This window comes from Trachemys scripta, chromosome 20 (genome assembly GCF_013100865.1).
Source record: "Trachemys scripta elegans isolate TJP31775 chromosome 20, CAS_Tse_1.0, whole genome shotgun sequence".
NCBI classification, from domain to species: Eukaryota; Metazoa; Chordata; order Testudines; family Emydidae; genus Trachemys; species Trachemys scripta.
Genome location: NC_048317.1, coordinates 18,352,509 through 18,373,783, shown reverse-complemented (window position 1 = coordinate 18,373,783; position 21,275 = coordinate 18,352,509). Strand labels below are relative to the sequence as shown.

At 43.9% G+C, this 21,275-nt stretch overlaps 1 protein-coding gene across 4 annotated transcripts in view; it reads left to right on the top strand.

Annotated features, from left to right (window-relative positions):
- The window catches only part of EYA3 (EYA transcriptional coactivator and phosphatase 3), a 133,264-nt gene that overhangs the window by 60,349 nt on the left and 51,640 nt on the right, over positions 1-21,275 (top strand). For 2 of the 4 annotated variants that reach the window (XM_034753752.1, XM_034753751.1), the window contains 3 exons: positions 3,252-3,318; positions 9,659-9,801; positions 20,966-21,103. In XM_034753752.1, the coding sequence (XP_034609643.1) occupies positions 3,252-3,318; positions 9,659-9,801; positions 20,966-21,103 (348 nt within the window). The remainder of the gene's footprint in view (positions 1-3,251; positions 3,319-9,658; positions 9,802-20,965; positions 21,104-21,275) is intronic. The other 2 variants (XM_034753753.1, XM_034753754.1) reach the window with 2 other exon arrangements.

The window sequence follows — 21,275 nt, the reverse complement described above, 5'->3', positions numbered from 1 at the left end:
TTACCTACCTGTTTTCTTCCCGAAACCACACGCATCTGCAGAAGAACGTCTTCTCCATTCCCTCAAAGTCCAATGAGCTGTAGCCTTCTGCCGGCAGAGAATGAAACCAATCAGAAAGTTTATTTACTGAGGTAGCAGAGAGACTTGGGATAGGCCATCTCCACCCAGAGAATTTTTCAAATGAATTTCTAACTGCATTATACTCTTCTACCATCTGTCGAACCTCATCCAATAGAGGTATGAGCTCACTCCAAGCTATGACCACGGCATCCCTTCAAGTTGTGCCTTTTATAGACCTGTAAAGCAGCCACGTGGGGTTCTGTCCACATCTTGGCAACACACTATGCCTTGGTGCAGGACTTGGCAGCAGATGCATCCTTTGGCATGGTGGTTCTTTGCACGACCCTTCCACCCTCATCCTTGCACCTTCTTCCAACTAAGGTACTGCTTGCCAGTCATCCACACTGGAATACAATAGGGACCATCACTCAAAGAAGAAGAGGAGATTAGTTCCCTGTAACTGCAGATTCTTTGAGATTTGTGGTTGCTATCTGTATTCCACTATCCACCCGCCCTTCCCCTGTGTTTTGAATCTGTCTGATTCACAGTGGAGAAGGAACCAGAGACACAGTCTGTCTGTCCTGCCCTTTATCGCCTTGGATGGCAGCACAAGGCAAGTCAGGGAACATGTGTGGACCAGTGGACTCTACTTTCAATCCAGTCGCATGGGTGCGCATGTGTAACCCACAGTGTAATACAGAAAGGAACCACGTCTCAAAGAATCTCCAGTTACAGGAAAATAACCTCTCCCCTAGTGCACTTTGACCTACTGCTGTTTAGTAATAGGTCAAAGCACACTAGGGAACGTTTAATTTAAGGTTGCAGGGCCCACACGGCTGGTTAGTATGCGGCAAGCTAGTGCGCTGTAGATTTACATCCCGTCTTGCCACACACTAGCCCTTTGTATAGACAAGCCCTGAGACTTTCTTTGTCATCTCTACTCATAGCCCGCAACATTCAGTAGTTAATATTAAGCAGCAGAGGGAGCTATTTCATTAGCTTCTATAAGGTCCAGACTATGTTTGCAGGATTGTAATATCAGACTGGATTACATCATATAATTAAACTATATCCCAAAACACTAAGTTAAAAGAAAGTTATTTTGGTTGCAAAGTCAAAATGTCAATTGAAGATTGTCTGTGCAACTGTAATTTAGCCCTCTAGTGCATACAGTTTTTTAATTACATAATCACATCCTGTTATTTCTACAGAACCCCTGCCTCATTCAGTGCACAGGGCAGACTGCGCTCAGGGAATGAGGCCGCTCTTATGCTCATCATTCAATGTGGGGTCTTTGCCTTATTTACTATGCCCCATCCAAGCCTTGCGCTGACTACAGAGTTAGTAATATGCTCATTGGCTCCTCTGTGGCTCTCATTGATGTAGTACGAAAGCCTCACAGACACTAATGAATTCATATTCACAACTTCCCTGTGAGGTAGGAGAGTGTTTATCATCCCCATTTCATAACTCTGAAAACTGAGACAAAGAAAGAGGTTTATGGACGCATGTTGAATCAGTGGGAGAGCCAGAATCCGAACTCAGGATCCTGACTGCCAACTCCTGTGCCTACAACTCCACATCTTACTGCCTTGCTGCCAGAGGTGGTGAGCACCCACAGGTCCCATTGACTTGACTTACTGTTCTGAGCACTCAGCACTTCTGTGCATCCGGAACCCCAAGTCGTCACATTAGGCACCCAGAAAGTGAGGGGTATGCAGTCAGTGGTCAGCTGCCAACAATATTGGTTTAAGAAGCATGGGAAGTGTGTGGGAGAGCCAGGATAGAAGCCAGTTCTAAGTAGCATTTAACTGTCTTTACCCCAGGATCATCCTTTTTCTTCCTCCACTTCCCTTCCTCGTTCTCTGTGTGCCTTCCAACTTCTAGACCAAATGAGGCAAAGAGCCCACAGACTAGAATGACCTCATTTATTGCACAGCCCTGATTCATTCCCTGAACACCAACTGCCCTGTGCACTGAATGAGGCAGAGGTCTTGTGGAAAAAACAGTAGGTGACCATGTAATTATAGAGTGTATCGTAAGGCACGCGCAGAACATTAAATATGAGATTTCTGCACTTTTGAGTGCTTGCCCTTGCAACCTGAATAACTTTTTAAATTTCCTTTTGCTTTTTTAAACAGAAAAAAGTAAAAACATTGGCATGTACAACTGTAATAAACTTCACATTAACAGTGTTTGAACTGCCCCTCAGATGTACTACTTGAGCTACAGGGCTAACTACATTAGCTGGCAGCAGAAGGCTGTTACTGTATGTGAACAAGCCACTAGAGAGGATGGATAACCCATAGAAGCAATACTTGACTAAGTAGCCCCCTTTTACTGACAGTATAGCCAAGGACAAGATATAGCAGGTTCTTCTGAACAGGCGTTGAGGCTAAGTGGATGCGTTTTCAGACTGGCCCTGTTATGCTGCCCCTGAACTCTTGTTTCATGTAGTGTCCCCAAGGGGGAGGTGGGCTGCCAGGGCCATGTGAAGGATCCAGAGCAGGTGGTAAAACTTGGTGCTCTCTCCATTGCTGCTACAGCTGTTCTGGCAGCAGCCAGGCTGTTTCTCAGCTCCATGAGTTCTTGTCCTGTCCCCCAAGAGATGGGTTGGGGGATCCTGCCTAATGTGGTGCCACCAGAGGGAGAAGATGGGCTGCTGGGCCCATGTATTTTGGGGGCAGGGGAGAGGTGTCTGGGGGCAGAGCCTGGCTCAACTTGGCCTCGCGGTCTCTCTATCCCTTAGCCACCATAGCTGCTCCAGTAACAGCTGGGTTCCAGGGGATTTTCAGTGCAGTGCATGCTGAAATGAAGCATTGGTGCACGTGCAGAACTGTAGAATGTTCAGGGGATTTGTCACACTCCCAAAATCAAGGAAATGAAAGCCGTAGATTCTGGTCTTATTGTCTGTGAAGGGACAACTTGCTGCTCTGAATGATGCACTTATTTGCAGGGGCAGGAAGTTACATTTTTCACCCTGTTTAAACATATTTGTAAATATTTTTTAAGCCATATATCCAAAGCACTCCAAAAACTTAACAGCTACATGGTTTGTCAGGTTAGAACACCTTGTGGGACGTGCTAATGTTTCACTGTGATTCATTAAGTTTTGTTACTTTTTTGGAAATTGTGTAGTTTAAAAAAATCCTTTCTTTACAATTCTGTTGTATAAAATGTTTCTTTTTCAGTTCTGACATGCACTGATTACATCCCAAGGTCACCAAATGACTATACCTCACAGCTATATTCTGCAAAGTAAGTTGAAAAATTGGTTCTAAATTTTATAACTGCATTTTTCTCTAAACTGTTAAAACCTTTGATTTAGTTCTGAAAGAATTCAAATATGAAATTGCAGAACTACTAACTGTGGTACATAACCTGTCACTTTAATCAGCCTCTGCACCAGATGACTGGAGGATGGCTAATGTGACACTAGTTTTTAAAAAAGGCTCCAGATGCGATCCTGGCAATTACAGACCAGTACTAACTTCAGTACCAGGCAAATTGAAACTATAGTAAAAAATAGAATGATCAGACCCACAGATGAACATGATTTATTGAGGAAGAGTCAACATTGTTTTTGTAAAGGAAAATCATGCCTCACCAATCTATTAAAATTCTTTGAGGGGAGTCCACAAACATGTGGACAAGAGTGATTCAGTGGATGTAGTGTACGTGGACTTACAGAAAGCCTTGACAAGGTCCCTCACCAAAGGCTCTTAAGCAAAGTAAGCAGTCATGGGATAAGAGGGAAGGTCCTCTCATGGATGAGTAACTGGTTAAAAGATAGGAAACAAAGGGTAGGAATAAATTATCAGTTTTCAGAATGGAGAGCGGTAAATAGCAGTGTCACCCAGGGATCTGTACTGGAACCAACATAATCATAAACGATCTGGAAAAAGCGGTAAACAGTGAGGTGGCAAAGTTTGCAGACGATACTCAGGATAGTAAAGTCCAAAGCAGACTGTGAAGAGTTCCAAAAGAATCTCTCAAAACTGGGTGACTGGGCAACAAAACAACAGATAAAATTCAATGTTGATAGTTGCAAAGTAATGCACATGGGGAAAATATAGTCCCAACTATACAAAGAAAATGATTGGGTCTAAATTAGCTGTTACTGCTCAAGAAAGAGATCTTGGAGTCATTGTGGACAGTTCTATGAAACATCTGCTCAATGTGCAGTAGCAATCAAAAAAGCTAACAATGTTAGGAACCATTAGGAAAGAGATAGATAACAAGACAGTAACTACAATAATGCCTTTATATAAATCCATGGTACGTTCACACCTGAAATACTGCATGCAGGTCTGGTTACTCCATCTCAAAAAATATATATTAGAATTGGAAAAGGTATGGAGAAGGGCAACAAAAACATTTAGGGGTATGAGACAGCTTCCATATGAGGAGAGATTAAAAAGACTGTGACTTTTCAGCTCGGAAAAGAGATGACTAAGGGGGGATATGATAGAGGTCTATAAAATTGTGAATGGTGTGGAGAAAGTGAATAAGGAAGTGTTATTTACTCCTCCTCATAACACAAGAACCAGGCGTCGCCCAATGAAATTAATAGGCACCAGGTTTAAAACAAAGAAAGGGAAGTATTTCTTCACCCAACACACAGTCAACCTATGGACCTCGCTTCCCGGGAGTGTTGGCCAGAAGGCCAGAACTATAACTGGTTTCAAAAAGGAACTAGGTAAGTTCATGGAGCATAGGTCCATCAATGACAATTAATTAGCCAAGATGGTCAGGGATGCAATCCCATGTTCTGTGTGTCCTTAGTCTCTGATTGCCAGAACCTGGGAGTGGACAACAAGGGATGAATCACTCGATAATTGCCTTGTTCTGTTCATTCCCTCTGAAGTATCTGGCATCGGACACTGCTGGAAGACAGGATACTGAGCTAGATGGAACATTGGTCTGACCCACTATGTCCATTCTTATGTTAACCTTCCCCTCCTCCCATCTCAACCTGCATTTAGCAGAACCTTTAACATTGCAGAATGGTATTTTTATAGACAACAAATTGGCATTGCTGCATATGTGACCCAGTCCAGCACATGGTGAAGCCAATGGAAAGACTGCCATTGGCTTCAGTGGGAGTTGGATTGGGCCTTTAGTGATTGCTAAGGTATCATGTCACTTGGTAATGACTGAGAATATAAGGTATTATAGACTCAAGCCCAAGGTATTCAGTGAATGAACAAACTGGACATGAGTGAAAATGAAATAGTTTCCTTATGTATAAAATCAGACACACCGGAGAGAGAGAAAGGAAAGGGGTAAAATTTCCAAACGTATCTAACTGATCTAGGAGCCAAAGCCCCACTGACTTCCAGTGGGATTTAGGCTCCCATGTCACTTATGTCCTTTTGAAAATTGTACCTAGGATCTAATTCACGTAAATGAGTGCAGAAGGATTCCCTGTTGTCTCCAGTGCTTTGTTTTTTCTAGTCTTAAATATTCCAAGTGAATGAGCTTCCCCCACTTCCCTTTGGAGACTGTTTCACAGTCACAGTAACTGGATGTGTCCTCTCGTAGTCATCTTTATTGTTCCTTCTCTTAATTTTATTCTATTGCTTCTAGTTCTGTTCCTTTTAGCACCCTGAATAATTCTTGACCCTAGTTACTGACAGTTCCGTTGTCCCTGAGGAGCGAAATTGTCATGGTAGGGCTCTGGAGTAAGGTAGGTGAGGCTCACTTGGTTAAGGGCTGTGAACAGGACTGGGGCTCTGAGTTTGACCGGGTGTTAGGGGGCTGTGTCTGGAACACTGGGTAGATATGTTCCTGGGGAGCAGGCTGAGGGGAGGCAGCAGGGTCAACCGGGGGGTGGGGGGGCTCACCTGCTATTTCCCCCACCATTCTCAGAAGGGACAGGGATGCACACCAGAAGGAGGGGGGAAAAGGAGGGGAAGGGGAGGAGGAAAGGCCAACTACTCCTCCCCAATAGGCTGCAAGCAGGGGAGGAGGGCGCCACGGGGTGCGGGGAGCTTGGGGACACCGATCAAGGTAGGGGAGGGACGCGATTACCAACACGTTTTGGAAATACCGGAGCCTGCGGCTGCCTTGGGAAAAGGAAGGACTATAATATCATTAGGGGGGGTGCAGTGAACGAAGGAGCTCAACATAAAAGGAGAAGGGGTACAAGCGCATAGGGGTGAGACATGGGCTCACTTAACGAGGTGACTGGATGGTGGGGGAGGGAGGGCAGTGGAGAAAGGAACGGGCTGGAAGCAGGCCGGGGCAGCAAAACTGCAGGGGCCAGGGCAGGGCAGGCAAACTGGCAAATTCCCAGGGACTGGAGCGGGGCAGGCAAACAAACAGAAAAACTGCTATGAGACCTGAGCGGGAGGGCAGGGGAGCAAATATGGGCAGTCAGAGGGCAAACTGCTGCGGGAAGGCCGGTGGGCAAAGCAGAGGGTGAGGGAGGTCCACCAGCTGAAAGGAGCAGAGGAGCGGAGGGCAAGTCTAAAGGGAGGGGAAAGGCATTTGTGCCCACGTGCCCTTGCACAACGCTGTCCTTGTTTGCTGCTGCTGCAGTCCCAAATGGTGGGAAGAAAAGGGCAAGGCAAGTGGCTGAGTGGAGGGATGAGGAACAGGTCCAGGTGGTAGGTGGGGGGTGATGGAGGGGGCAGCAGCAGTGGTGGTGGTGATGGGAGGGAAGGGCAGATGGACCAGGGGGAGGGCTTCACACTGCTCCCCTTGCACCCCACAGCAACAGTAGCTACCACCACCACAAGAGCAAAGCTGGAAAAAGTCGCTCAGTCCTGCAGTAAGTCGTCCTCCACAGTGTACTGCAGTGGTCCTGCATGCTCTCCCTGCAGCAAAGGTCCTCCTCTTCCTCTCCAAGGTAGCAGCAGGCTTCCAGACAACAGCAGCATCAACTAGCAGACAGCCAGGAGGGACCCCACAGGTGGTAGCAAAGCAGTGTCGGGGTCCTCAGTCCCCCTCCCCAAGGAGCAACAGTTGCCAGCAAGAGCACCAGCCGGTGAGGTAGTGGGGGGTGGGGAGGGAATCTGGCCCACACGAAGCTGAAGAGGGTACTCTGGGCCCAGTAGTAGCAGCTCCACGCCACAAGAAGGTCCTCCTATTGGTTTCCAGGAGGTGGGCAGGCGCAAGCCCACCTACAGCTAAAGGACTCTCCCCCAGCCTATGGCGAGGATCCACTGAGCCCAGGACTCAAATAATTATGGTGGACAACAGAAAAAAATAAGGAGGACAGGTGTGAGGGTCAAAAGTAGGAAACCTGGCAGTTTATGTTGATGGGCAGGCAAACTGTTGCCTTCTGAACCATGACGAGCCTTTTCAGTCTGGTGCCTTCATTCTCAGGTTGCAGTGCATCTCTGGTCAAGTGAAAAATTCTCTAGCCCGAAGGTTGTCAGTGCACAGGTCACAATGCCAGGTCCTCATCCATCTGATTTACCACGGATGAAAAAAGATATCTTTACCAGCTGTGGTTACCTGGATATCTGGTAGCAGTGAGGTATCTAGGAAGGCCCCTCTGGGACTCAGAAGATCTGAGTTCAGTTCCTCGCTTTGCCACAGATTTTCTGTGTGACCCTTGGCAAGTCACTCAGTTTCTCTTTGCCTCTGTTCTCCATCTGTGAAATGGGGATAATACTCCCTTTCTTCTACCTGGTGTATGTCTTGTTGGTTTAGCCCCATGTCCTGTAAACATGTACCTGCTTGACTTTAGCCGTGTGAGAAATTTTGCTGAAATTAATGGTTTCACTTATGTAAAATTAACCATTTGCATGAGTTTGTAAGGCTGGGTCTAAGATTGGAAGCTCTTCAAGGCAGCAACTGTTTCTTACTGTATACATGTACAGCACCTGGCACAATGGGCCCTGATCTCAGTCATGGATTCTGGGCACTACGCTGCATATTATCTTGATGATTGGAGAATAGATGCCCTTGATGGAAGATGTTATGGTGTTTGCTCCTTCCTATAGATATTTCCCTCTACCCATCATCATTCCTTCTATCTCACCAATATTTAGCTTCAACTGTCTCCTCTTTATTTAGGCATTGATGACATCTAAGCACTTGCATACCTGGGAAAAGGAGCTGTCAGCATCAAATGTAAAGGAAATGGGAATAATCAGATGGGTTACATCTCCAGTGTACTCTTCGTACATAGTTTGATATTTTCTCAAAAGGGAGCTAGGTATTCTGATCCTAGTCACTGGGACTTGGGGCCCTTTTAGCCTCCTTTGAAAACCCCAGCCTAGATGTTTACCATTTACTTTACATATTAAGTTCCATTTTATTAGGGGTTGAATGTAGAGTTTCCTTTTGGTCATTTCTAGGATCACTTGTCTTTCCTTTTTTGAGGATTGATACTGCCTTCACCCTGCCCACCATCCTCTGGTACCTCACCAGTACTCCATAACTTTTCATAAATAATGGTTTGGTAAGCTTACAAACGTAGGATGCGTTTTCATCCGGAAAGTAGAGAAATGGATCTCACAGAAATCCTAAGTGTTCCCTTGCCTGGTTCTTATTAATATTAGGTCTTCATTACTTCCTAACTGTCCAAACCTCTCCTTTATTTTTCTTGATGAAACTAGATTTTAAAAAAACAATCAGTAAGCCATTTAAGAGGTGTTACTGCTATTTCACCCTCCTAATTTATTAGTGGCCTTACTTTCATGCTAGTTTATTTTTCCTTGATCCTTATTATAAAACCCTTCTCTTATTGTTAGCCTTATTAGCTACCATTAGCTCATTCTGCTGTTTTCTTTCCCTATCATGTATTTTGTCCAGATTTTGTGCCCTTCACTGAGATGCTGGAATGCCTTTATTGATTGTGTATTCTTATTCAGTTGCTCCCTGCTCTGTCCCTTCAGTACAGTTTTTTAAACCTCAGCTCAGAGCTTCAAGCCACATTGTCATCTGCTTGTTCTTTATCTTGTTTTAAGACAAATTGCCATCACCTTGATTTTCATCATAGGATATCCCAGCCTTCTTCTATACTTGTAGATTTTAGTATTTTCTCCCATTGCACAATAATTTCTAGATACCTTAATTCTCCATATTTGCTTTCATGCAGTCTCATAACCTCATACTGCAGTCGTGTATTAACGTGTTAAAACACTTACAAATTGTAGTATGATCAAGCTCTAAGGCATTGCATTATTGCCAAGCAGATGGGATGGCTTTCGTTAACTTGGAATATTTTTTACTTTTTTAACCATTAAACGTTTGTAACAGTGTATCCCTTTGATTAATTGATATTAATGATGCTGGCTGGGATTTCTATGGGAACTCTGTGCTCAAATCCTACTGAAACCAGTGGAGCGTGCTACTAACTCACTTCGACTCTTCTGAAACTATTAAAAACTGTGGGAAAGCATCCTGACTTCCTTGAGGTGCTGAGTACTCACAGCTCTCTAAGACTTCATTTGGAGATGTGGATGCTTGGCGTGGCGGAAAATCAGACCCAGGAGCTTCTGTCAGCTGCTATATTATCCTCCTAAGTTCCTTAAAAAGTATATGTCCCTGTATTTATAATTAGCACATGTTTCTAAAGCGCCCTTTCAGGATGTGCATGATGAGAGCTGCAGAATGTGAACATTTTAATTCTTTTTTATAGGCCATATGCACATATCCTTTCTGTACCTATATCAGAAACGATGACCCCTTATCCTGGTCAGACTCAGTACCAAGCGCTACAGCAGACTCAGCCCTATGCCATCTACCCTCAGACAACCCAGACCTACGGACTACCTCCTTTTGGTAAGGAGTCAACAGAAAAGTTGTCAAGTTTTAAATTGTCTCTTCAAACAATGTATATAATTGTACTTCCCATGCCCATTGCTTTTCCAGCAAACTTCCCAGATGTGTTAGAGAGAAGAATTTACAGAAGAGACCGCAGGCGTGGCTTTCAATAATCGAACAGTTGGAAATGAGGGAATAGTGTGTTTAGTTGACAGCTGTTCAGGTTTAAAGTGCGTTGTCTCTGTGGTGGGGATGTGTTAAATAGATCTTGTAAAAAAATCTGATGTAGTCACAGTTAATTCTAGTGGACTGGCAAGCTGACTGCAGGGATGTTTGATACTTGAGGATCACAGTTTTCTCGAATTATTACTTGACTGCTTCAGTGCTGATTTATGTACCAGGTGAAATGGGACAAAGCACCTCTCCAGTGTTGCCCTATCTAACATCTCTCCACTGGGTATCATCTTTCTTTCCTTTTTGCTGGTACATTAGTACTGGCCTATTGGCTAGTATTAAAAGACCTGTTGCCTCACCTCGCATTTCACTGCACGTAGATTGCCTGTTACACTGTCTTTGAGATTACTCAGCTAATAATAATATTTAGCTCCATAGCTCCTGTTATGTATTAAACCACTGAAACAGATGGTTACATTGCAGTAACATTTAAGTTCTGCATTAGCCATTTCAGGGTGTCATGAGTGATTGTATGACTGAATTTTCCTTTGGATTTTCTCATTTTCTAATATTGCAAACCCCCAAAATTAAAAAATTATGAGTCAGACCCCAAGAAATCGTAAGGATGTCGCAAAAGTAATGAGAGAAACAAAACTTAATCCTGTCTTTTGGACTGTGTTCTGATTTTTGAACCCCCCCCTCCCCCGCCTCCTCTCTAGTGTGTGGGTGGCAGTTTGCTTCTGTAACTTACATGAAAACAGTGTGGCTTTATCACCCGTTAGCAGCTGGACCACATAGTACTCTGCAGCTGCGTCCATTTGAAGAGATCTAGTTCTTCAGCTTAAGTGGTAGTGGCTCATGATTTTATATCCACGGTCCAGGGATCAGTCCCCACAGATGACCCCAAGAGATGCATCATTACATTTGACTATGCTGTTTAACCAATCCTGATGCCTAGCATCTCACTGCTGTCTTACAATACTTGTGAAGCCCACTGAAATGTGTGTATGTCATGTCTCCTTGTATGGGCTAGTCGACAGAGAGTAACATGCTCTTCCTCTCACAAGAGCTCCTTCAGTAGGGGCCAAAACTGCCTCTATCACTGTAAACCTGGGAGAGTTGGCAACACTGTCTAATTTGCCATGTTGCTTCTAAAAGATTCGCAAAGTGGAAGGGACTTGGCTCAGTTTTATTAGAGACCTGGGTTCTATCCCCAGCTCTGCCTGCTGAAATGGTGCAAACTCTGTTATCTCATTTGTGAAATGGGAGAATAATGGTGTTTCTTGGGTCAAAATATGCATGTAAAAAAAAAAAAAAAAAAAAAAAGCTGATAGTGGGAATGATTCCTCATCTAATCACTTATATATTGAGGGTCTGAATCCTCCAGACCACCTTCTTTTCTGCACTAGTGTTGAGAAATTTACCCTTTGATAGAATCATGGAATCGTAGGACTAGAAGGGATCCCGAGAGGTCATCTAGTGTAGCCCTCTGCACTCAGGCAGGACTAAGTATTATCTAGCTCATCCCTGACAAATGTGTGTCTAACTGTTCTTAAAAATCTCCAGTGACAGATTCATGACACTAGCTGGATGAAAGCTATAGAACTAGGAGTCTTTGGGGATGTATGTGTGTAGGAGTGGCTGTTAGAAATTCTGGCTCTTTGGAGAGTGGTGGGAATTGGGTGACTTTGAGGACTTGCTGCTTCATCACTTTCAGCCCAGACTGTGTCAGTAATGACCGAGATTTATTACCATTTTGGGGACGTTCATGGAAAGAGGTCAACTGAATTGGTGGTGTCAGCAGAGTCCCTAGTGGGTACCTACATTGGATTTGCCCCCCCTTGGCATCCATCTTGCTAGATCCTGAGATCCGTGTGGGTGGTGGAGACTGAATTCCCATTTCATCCATGGGGTGAAGCGGGGGTCAGCACAGAGAAACTTACTGTGCTGCAGCTCTCTTGATAGCTAGGTCTTCACTCACATGTACTGTTCATGAACACTCTGTTCGCTGTAGGAATACATAGAACAATCAGGCTGTATTGAGCAAAATGAAACAAGAATGTCAGTCTGCCTCTGCAGACTTCCCAGACTATGGTCTTGAGTGCATGTGTGTCTGCCTTGCTATGTATCCGGTCTGTGTTTCAGGACGTTGTTTCAGATTCACATATAGTTTTCTGTTAATCTGAGCATTTGTTTAGAGGTTCATTCAGTTGCTACCATAGATGACCTGCACCCTGATAGTTCATTTACTGTAAACGTGAAGAATATGTATTGCTCTGTGTGTTCTCTTGTCTTCCTACATGTGTTTCATTGATTATCCTAACGGTGTGTGAATTTGGTTGGGGTTTTTTTGTTTGTTTTTGTGAAAGTGTTTAGGCCAAGATTTTAAACAACAGCACTTGGATTTAGTGTCTAAGTCCATATTTAGGCATCTAAAGAATTGGTCGGATTTCCAAAGCACGAAGAGTCCTGCAGCTCCCATTGCCATTAATGCTTCTGGGGGAATTCTGCACTACTGTGCACATGCAGAATTCATGTCTGGCTGCAGAATTTTTTTCCCCACAGAAAACACATTCTGCCTGAGAAGTGCTGCAGTTCTGCCTTTCATCCACCAGAGGCCGCTATGGTGCCAGAACAGCCAGCGGCATGAATGCAACCAGTTGCTGGCTGTTCTGGCACCACAGCAGCCTCTGGTGGGCAAAAGGAAGAATTGCAGCTCTTCTCAGGCCGCAGGTATTTTCTGGGGGGCAGAAATTGTGCGCAGTGGCACAGAATTCCCCCAGGAGTAGAAGTTCATCACAGCACCGTGCCCGTGGAGCCTGGTTACGACAAACAAAGTGGGGCACACAGGGTTGCGGGGGGAGGGGGAGGAAGAGTGTCACAGACTGGTGTTAATGGCTAGTGAGCTGGATAGCCTGGGAGTGTGAGCTCAGGAGCTAGTGGGGTGACAGCATTGAGCCAGAGACTGAATGGGAGTGGGGCTGCAGAGCCACATGGTGATGTGGGGTGAGGGAACAGGGCCTGAATGAATGGGCAGGGCCGGCTGTAGGTTTTTTGCTGCCCCAAGCAAAAATTTTTTTGGCTGCCCCCCACCCCAGCCTTGGGCTCTCCCCCTCACCCCCCACAACTGCACCCTCCTGCCACCCCAGCCCTGGGTCACTGGTAACTCGCTCCCAGGGCGGGTCATTCAGCAGGAATTTTGGATGTGCACAGAACACAGACAGGATTGGTTCCCATATGGTTACAGAACTGCAGTAAAGTGGAACAATTTTCAGCTTGTGTGATTGGACATATCTGGATGCATATTATAAGACTGCCCTACATAAATGAGAAAAAGTTGAGGTGCCTTTATTATTCTTTTGTTCCATTCTTTGTTTCTATGGGGAATGCACTATCATGGTCTTCCTTTTAAACAAATAAAACTAAAACTAAAAAAAAAAAAAAAAAAGGCAATGGCTGTTGAAAATCGCAATTCCAGTCCTAATAACCACTGGGAAGCATTTCTTGCTCAATTTATTCTACTTTTTCTACAGCAAGTTACAGTGGATCAGTATATTTGATTTGGGGGAAATGAAGTAACAGCTGCCCAAATTGAGCTTGAGCACTCCTGAATTTTGAGGTGTTCAAATCTGGAAGGCAGGTGCTAGATTCCCTTTCTGAATATTAGCTATATCTGGAAAGGAAAAGTCAATTTCTGCTTCCATGGCTCAGAAGTGGAAATCCTCCTAAGTGCCCGGTACTGTATCTAAAGCTGCCCAGGTCCAGAGCCTCCCTTCCCTTACTTTTCATTTTAAATTCTAGTGGGATCCAGATACCTCCCTTGCTAGGCTTCAGATAGAGAGGTGCACCATCCATTTAGTCCCCCCTTCTTTGGGGGAGAGCCCAGGGCTGGGATGGCAGGAGGTGCAGGTGGGGGGAGAGCCCAGGGCTGGGGCGGCAGGAGGGTGCGGGTGGAGGCCAGAGCTGGGGCGGCAGGAGGTGCGGGTGGGGGGAGAGCCCAGGGTTGGGGCGGCAGGGGAGTGCAGCTGGGGGCCAGAGCTGGGGCAGCAGGGGGTCTGGGCGTGGGAGAGTCCAGGGCTGGGACATTACAGAGGTGCGGGGGGGGGGGGGGGGGGGGCAAAAAACCTAGAGCTGGCTCTGTTCCTACCATTCACAGCAAGCTGCAGATTTCAGTTCCATACTCCTTCCCTCCACCCTTTCCTGTTGCTAGTGGCCAAGGGAATGCTGGGAAATGTAGTTCTTTCCCTGCTCCAGGGCTGGTTCTATAGGCAGGGAGCTAACCAAGGAACTACAGCTCCCAGGGCCCCCTGTTGGTTCTCAGCTCCTAGGCTGGATTCTTGCGCCCCTTGCAAATCTGCCGCCCCAAGCAACTGCTTGCTTTGCTGGTGCCTAGAGCCGGTCCTGTGAATGGGAGAGGCTTGGGGTCAGCAAGGGTCTGCATGGAGGAGGCTCCCCAACTCCTTAGCAGTCCCTCCCCTCCCCGAAAAAAACCCTGTTCCATACCTCTCCCACCCACATCCAACAACCCACCAGGTTCACTCCAGGCTCCTTTCCTCTCCCTCCGTTTTTCTATTACCCCTAACTCCCCCAAGCCTTTGCATTGCTTCTGATGGGTGCAGGAAGTACGTTTCTGTTTTGTAGTTTGAATGAATTATTCAAAGTTCTGTATTAATATGCCTAGTAAGGAATCTATTTGTAAAAAAAAAAAAAAATTACCAGAATCTTTTTTTTTGTCTGTATTGTTACAGACATGCTTGCTGATAGGTATTTTGAAATAAATTACCAAAATAATTGAAACTGGCTTGATTATATTGTGTTATTTTGACAAAATATGCAAAATTTTGCAGAATTTTAAAATGTCAGGCACAGAATTTTTAATTTTTTGGTGCAGAATTCCCCCAGGAGTAGCCGTTAGTAGGAGCTGTTGTATTCTCAGCACCATTTAAAACCCGACTAGTTGTCTGAGTATGGATTTAGGAGCCTAATGGTAGGTTCCTATTTTTTTAAATTTTGTCCTTAACCAAATGTGAGGTAGGCATTGAAAGATGTATTGTATTAACATATTTAATAACAGCCCCAGGATGATGTCACTCTCTGGGGATGGCACATGCTGAGGCTGGTCAACAGGTAGGAGCTAGGGGGACTGAGCATACTCCATGTGGATGGATAGAGAATAACCCTGGCAGACTCGACAAAACTCTACTGAGCATGTGCAAACTTGGCTAAATTTGAACAGACTTTCAGAAGGATGGGGAAAAAATGCATTTTTGACCCCAAATGCATGATGGCACTAGAACTTCTCAATAAAGTGGTTATTCCATTTTTTTAAGGAGAGCAATGAGGGGGGAAAAACAATAACAGAAAATGTGGAAATGGCAGAGGTGCTTAATGACTTCTTTGTTTTGGTTTTCACCAAAAAGGTTGGTGGTGATTGGACATCTAACATAGTGAATGCTGGTGAAAATGAAGTAGGATCAGAGGCTAAAATAGGAAAAGAACAAGTTAAAAATTACTTAGACAAGTTAGATGTCTTCAAGTCACCAGCACCTGATTAAATGCATCCTAGAATACCCAAAAAGCTGACTGAGGAAATATCTAAATCATTAGCGATTATCTTTGAAAAGTCATGGAAGATGGGAGAGATTCCAGAAGACTGGAAAAGGGCAAATATAGTGCCAATCTATAAAAAGGGAAATAAAGACAACACAGGGAATTACAGACCAGTCAGCTTAACTTCTGTACCTGGAAAGATAATGGAGCAAATAATTAAGCAATCAATTTTCAAACATCTAGATGATAATAAGGGGATAAGTAACAGTCAGCATGGATTTGTCAAGAACAAATTGGAGGGAGGGAGAAGAATTGTTGTTCTTAACCTCTGAGGATAGGACAAGAAGCAATGGGTTTAAATTTCAGCTATGTAGGTTTAGTTTGGACATTAGGAAAAACTTCCTAACTGTCAGGGTGGTTAAGCACTGGAATAAATTGCTTGGGGAGATTGTGGAATCTTCATCATTGAAGATTTTTAAGAGCAGGTTAGACAAACACCTGTCAGGAATGGTCTAGAGAATACGTAGTTCTGCCATGAGTGCAGGGGATTGGACTAGATGACATCTTGAGGTCCCTTCCAGTCCTGTGATTCTGTGCATTTCCCCCTAATGGACAGCTGAACCACTTTTGCTGAAACGTTCATAAATAAATAAATTACATCTGAGGTAGATGCCCAGCATGGAAAATTTCAGCCCACATGGTTTAAGTTTGGCATTATCCTTGCTCTCTATAACAATAATGTGAATTGCTTTGTAAGATACGTTACATCACCTTAACATATGTAGGTATTTTTATAGCAGTTGTGCTTAGTGATCACTGTAGTTAGGGTTGAAAAAGGAGTTTTCTTCTGAACCCCTCTTTTCATGTTTGGTCTCAGCCCAAAAATGAAGAGTTTTCTTCAGCAAATTTGAGCCAGTTGTGTTCAGCCATCTTTGAATTACCGTATATACTCATTCATAAGCTGAATATTTTTGGTAAAAAAGTGACGCATCAAAGAGCGGGGGTCGGCTTATAAACGGGTCTACACCAAAATTTGATGATTTTAAACTCTATAGAATCATTGAATTGAATATCTAATACAGGAATTGGCAACCTTTGTCCCACGGCCCGCCAGGGTAAGCAACCTGGCAGACCGGGCCAGTTTGTTTACCTGCTGCATCCGCAGGTTCAGCCGATTGTAGCTCCCACTGATCGCTCCAGCACATCCCTCGCCCCGCGCCGCTTCCCGGCACCCCCATTGGCCTGGAGCGGTGAACCATGGCCAGTGGGAGCCGTGATCGGCCAAACTTGTGGACGCGGCAGGTAAATAAACTGGCCCGGCCCGCCAGGGTGCTTACCTGGCATGCCGCGCCACTTCCCACAGTTCCCATTGGCTGGGAACGGCTAACCGTGGCCACAGGGAGCTGAGGTGCTTCATGCCTGCAGACACTCCAAGTAAACAAAACGTGCCGACCTGCTAGCGGCTTACCCTGACGGGCTGGGAGCCAAAGTTTTCCAACCCCTGAAATATAGGGGCGGCTTATGAAAGGGTCATACAGTTTTTGCTATTTTTACCTATCCATTTTTGGGGGGGGTCAGCTTATAAACGAACGGGCTAATGAATGAGTGTATTTCGTATATCAAATTGGGAAAAATACACTACTTCCTTCTTTTAAAAACTAGTTTCTTTCACTGTGATAACTCAAACCCAGCTGAGCTGTGAAGGTTCTGTCATGGGCTTCTCATGGATACACACATCACTGTGCAATTTCCATCAGCATTACGTAAATTCATTAAGGCCACATACAAAGATGTGAAGTAGTCTGTAAGGATGAACAACCGAGCAACAGAGTGGTTAAGCGTGGACAGTGGCGTGAAACAGGGCTGCATTTTATCTGCGCTCTTGGTTGGCATCACCATATACTGGATAATGAAGAAGTGTATTAGCAACACAAATACCGGTATACCATGGATAGGTGACAAATGCCTAGAAGAACTAGACTTTAATGATATTGTGCTACTGAACAACATCCCCTGAAAAGTTACAAACAGAGACAGACAACTTGGCAAAAAAAGCAGACCAAGCAGGGCTCAAAATTAGTTATGCTAAAACAAACATCCTGATATGCATCCGAAGAAGTGGGCTGTAGTCCACGAAAGCTTATGCTCTAATAAATTTGTTAGTCTCTAAGGTGCCACAAGTACTCCTGTTCTTCTTTATCCTTGAAACCCAGACATCAATCATTAACATCACATTAAAAGGCAGAAATATCAAGAAAGTAGAACAGTTCATCTACCTGGGAATCACCATGTTAGCCAATGGAGACCTCAAGAAGGAAATGACATCAAGGGTAGGAAAGGCATCCACAGCATGTACTAAACTCAACAACGTATGGAAATCAAATATATACATCACCAGAACAAAACTCTGAATTTTCAGTTCAGACATAATTTTGGTGCTAAAATACGGCTGCGAGAGCTGGAGGTCTATTAAGACATTAGACAGAAAATTAGATACCTTCAAAAATAAGTGCCTATGAAAGATTCTGGACATTGATTGGAAAGATTTCTTCACCAGTTAAAAGATCTGAGAATCACCAGCCAGCAGCTTGTTTCCACCAGAATCGGAAGGAAAAGCTGGATATATTTGGGGCATGTAGAATCATAGAATTGTAGGACAGGTGTTTGTCTAACCTGCTCTTAAAAATCTCCAATGGTGGAGATTTCACAACCTCCCTAGGCAATTTATTCCAGTGCTTAACCCCCTTGACAGTTAGGAAAATTTTCCTAATGTCCAACCTAAACTGCCCTTGCTGCAATTTAAGCCCATCACTTCTTGTCCTATCCTCAGAGGTTAAAGAGAACAATTTTTCTCCATCCTTCTTGTAACAACCTTTTATGTTCTTGAAAACTGTTATCATGTCCCCTTTCAGTCTTCTCTTCTCCAGACTAAACAAACTCAATTGTTTCAGTCTTCCCTCATAGGTCATGTTTTTAGACCTTTAATCATTTTTATTGCTTTTCTCTGGACTTTCTCCAATTTGTCCACATCTTTCCTGAAATGTGGCGCTCAGAACTGGACACAATACTTTTGTTGACACCTAATCAGCATGGAGTAGAGTGGAAGAATTGCTTCTAATTTCTTGCTTATAACACTCCTGCTAATACATCCCAGAATGATGTTTTTTTGTGTTTTGTTTTTTTTGCAACCATGTTTCACTGTTCACTCATATTTAGCTTGTGATCCACGATGACCCCCAGATCTCTTTCTGCAGTACTCCAACACACAGACTCCCACATGAAGCTGTCAAGTGGAAACCAACTGGTGTGAGGAAATGAGGGTGCCTAAAAGAAATCCTAAGAAGAACCCTTAGCAGGGACGGCCGAATAGTTTATCTCAACACCACAGAACAAATGGAAGCAGCAGCAAATGACTGAGGAATGGAAGAAGCTGGCTTCTGCCCTATACACCAACATTGGCACAGGAAGGATTTTTTTTTTTTTAAAAGGTAAAGGAAATGTCTAGAAGCTGGTAGCTGCCCTTGAGCCAAACAAATGAGACTGTTTTGCTTTCCTCTGTCCTCTTCTACTTAAAAGTAAAAGAAGGAACTTGGAAATTAAATACAAACAAACAAAAGTAATCCTACTTGTAAGATTTCCCAGTTAAAATGGGGAAGAGGCTGTCAGAAAATGAAGAGTCTCTTTAGCAGTTCTATCTCAGCCCCTTGGCCCTTGTGCAAATCCGTGCTGTTACTTATCGCCTTATTATCTTCTAGATATTTGCAAATTGATTGCTTAATTATTTGCTCCATTATCTTTCCGAGTACTGAAGTTAAGCTGACTGATCTGTAATTTCCTGGGTTGTCCTTATTCCCTTGTTTTATAGATGGGCACTATACTTGCCCTTTTCCAGTCTCCTGGAATCTCTTCCGTCTTCCATGACTTTTCAAAAATAATTGCTAGTGGCTTAAATCGTTCCTCAGTCAGTTCCTTGAGTATTCTAGAATGTATTTCATCAGACTCTGGTGACTTGAATACATCTAACTTGTCTAAGTAATTTTTAACTTGTTCTTTCCCTATTTTAGCCTCTGATACTACCTCATTTTCACTGGTAGTCTTTGTGTTAGATATCCAGTTGCTACTAACCTTTTTGGTGAAAACTGAAACAAAAAAGTCATTTAGCACTTCTGCCATTTCCAATTGTTTTGTTATTGCTGATGTTGGAGTTAGTTCAGAAAGCTGCTGAAATCAGGAGCTTAGGAGGTCTGCAGAACCCTGCTCCTGACTAGGCTGCCTTGTTGAGATGCTGTTCGTGCTGATTCAGTTCTCACCTGAGTGCAGTAGGCAGAACCTTAAAGGGACATGTGCATTGAGAAGTCATACTGCTATATGTGTGCCACTATTGTTACAATTCCAGTGATCTTAAGGACAGGTTTCAGAGTAGCAGCCGTGTTAGTCTGTATCTCGATTATCACTTCAAAGGTTTTTTTCTCTCTCCTGCTGATGATAGCTCATCTCAATTGATTGGCCTCTTACAGTTGGTATGGCTACTCCCACCTTTCATGTTCTCTGTATGTATAAATATCTTCTTTCTGTGTGTTCCATTCTGTGCATCCGAAGAAGCGGGCTGTAGCCCACGAAAGCTTATGCTCAAATAAATTTGTTAGTCGCTAAGGTGCCACAAGTACTCCTGTTCTTTTTAGTGATCTTAAGCAATACCTGTAAGAGATTTGAGGAAAAACTTATTCTCCTGTTTGGAGTTTGTTTACTTTGTGCATTTGTGAGCCCTGCCTATGCAGTCAATTTCACTGTTTTCCCCTGAAGGCAGTCAGTCATTTCCCCCCCATTTGTCAGTTTTTGCACAGAAACAAGGGAAATAATTTTTTAAAAACAAATAGTCAAGTGTAATTGTAAAACTACATGAATCGGCAGGAGATTCAGGGTCAGGTATAGGATCTGACACTACTTTTAATTCGTCTTTTTTTTTTTTTTTCTTAAGTACTAGATAGGAAGTTGAATTCCCCTTTAATACTGTGGGAGCCACCCAGTGTCCATTGAAGCCAATGGAAGGACTGCCATTGACTAAATGAGTGCTGGATCATTATCTCACTGAGTAGCAGTCTGGGCTACTGAGAACACTTTGTAGCAGTCCAAGTCCCAGAGAATGATGAGTGGCTCCTTGGTGCCAGCATTGCAATAGCTCCTATTGTTGGGTCAAAGAATTTTCCATTGAAAGGTTTAGAAACTACCCTTGCTGGTCTCTAAGCTTTTCTTTTTCAGCTAGCTTTATCTCAGCAGCTCAAATCCAACCCGAGAATCAGGAATTTGCTATTGCAAAATAAAAGCAATATTATTTTTTTATATGTGACTTTGTCAGTCATTTACTTTGGTAACAAGCAGACAAACTGTTCTCAGGTAGTAAGCATTCTGTTTGGTCCCAGCGTATTTGTTTGTAACTGGTCCAATTTATCTGATTCAGGTGCACTGTGGCCAGGTATGAAACCTGAAAGTGGTTTAATTCAGACTCCATCTCCAAGTCAGCACAATGTTCTTACCTGCACTACAGGGTTAACCACAAGCCAGTCCTGCCCAGCACATTATTCTTATCCTATTCAAGGTAACTTGGCATGGTTTTTATCTACATCTCTCTTCACCTATTCGTGTCCAGATACCACAAATAAAGAGGTCAGCATGTTTGCTCTTGGTTTGTGCATGCTTCTCTGTGCCTTGCAAGCCATATTTTTCTCTTCTTGTACGCTCCAGACCCTGTGTGTTGTGTGTGTGGTTTG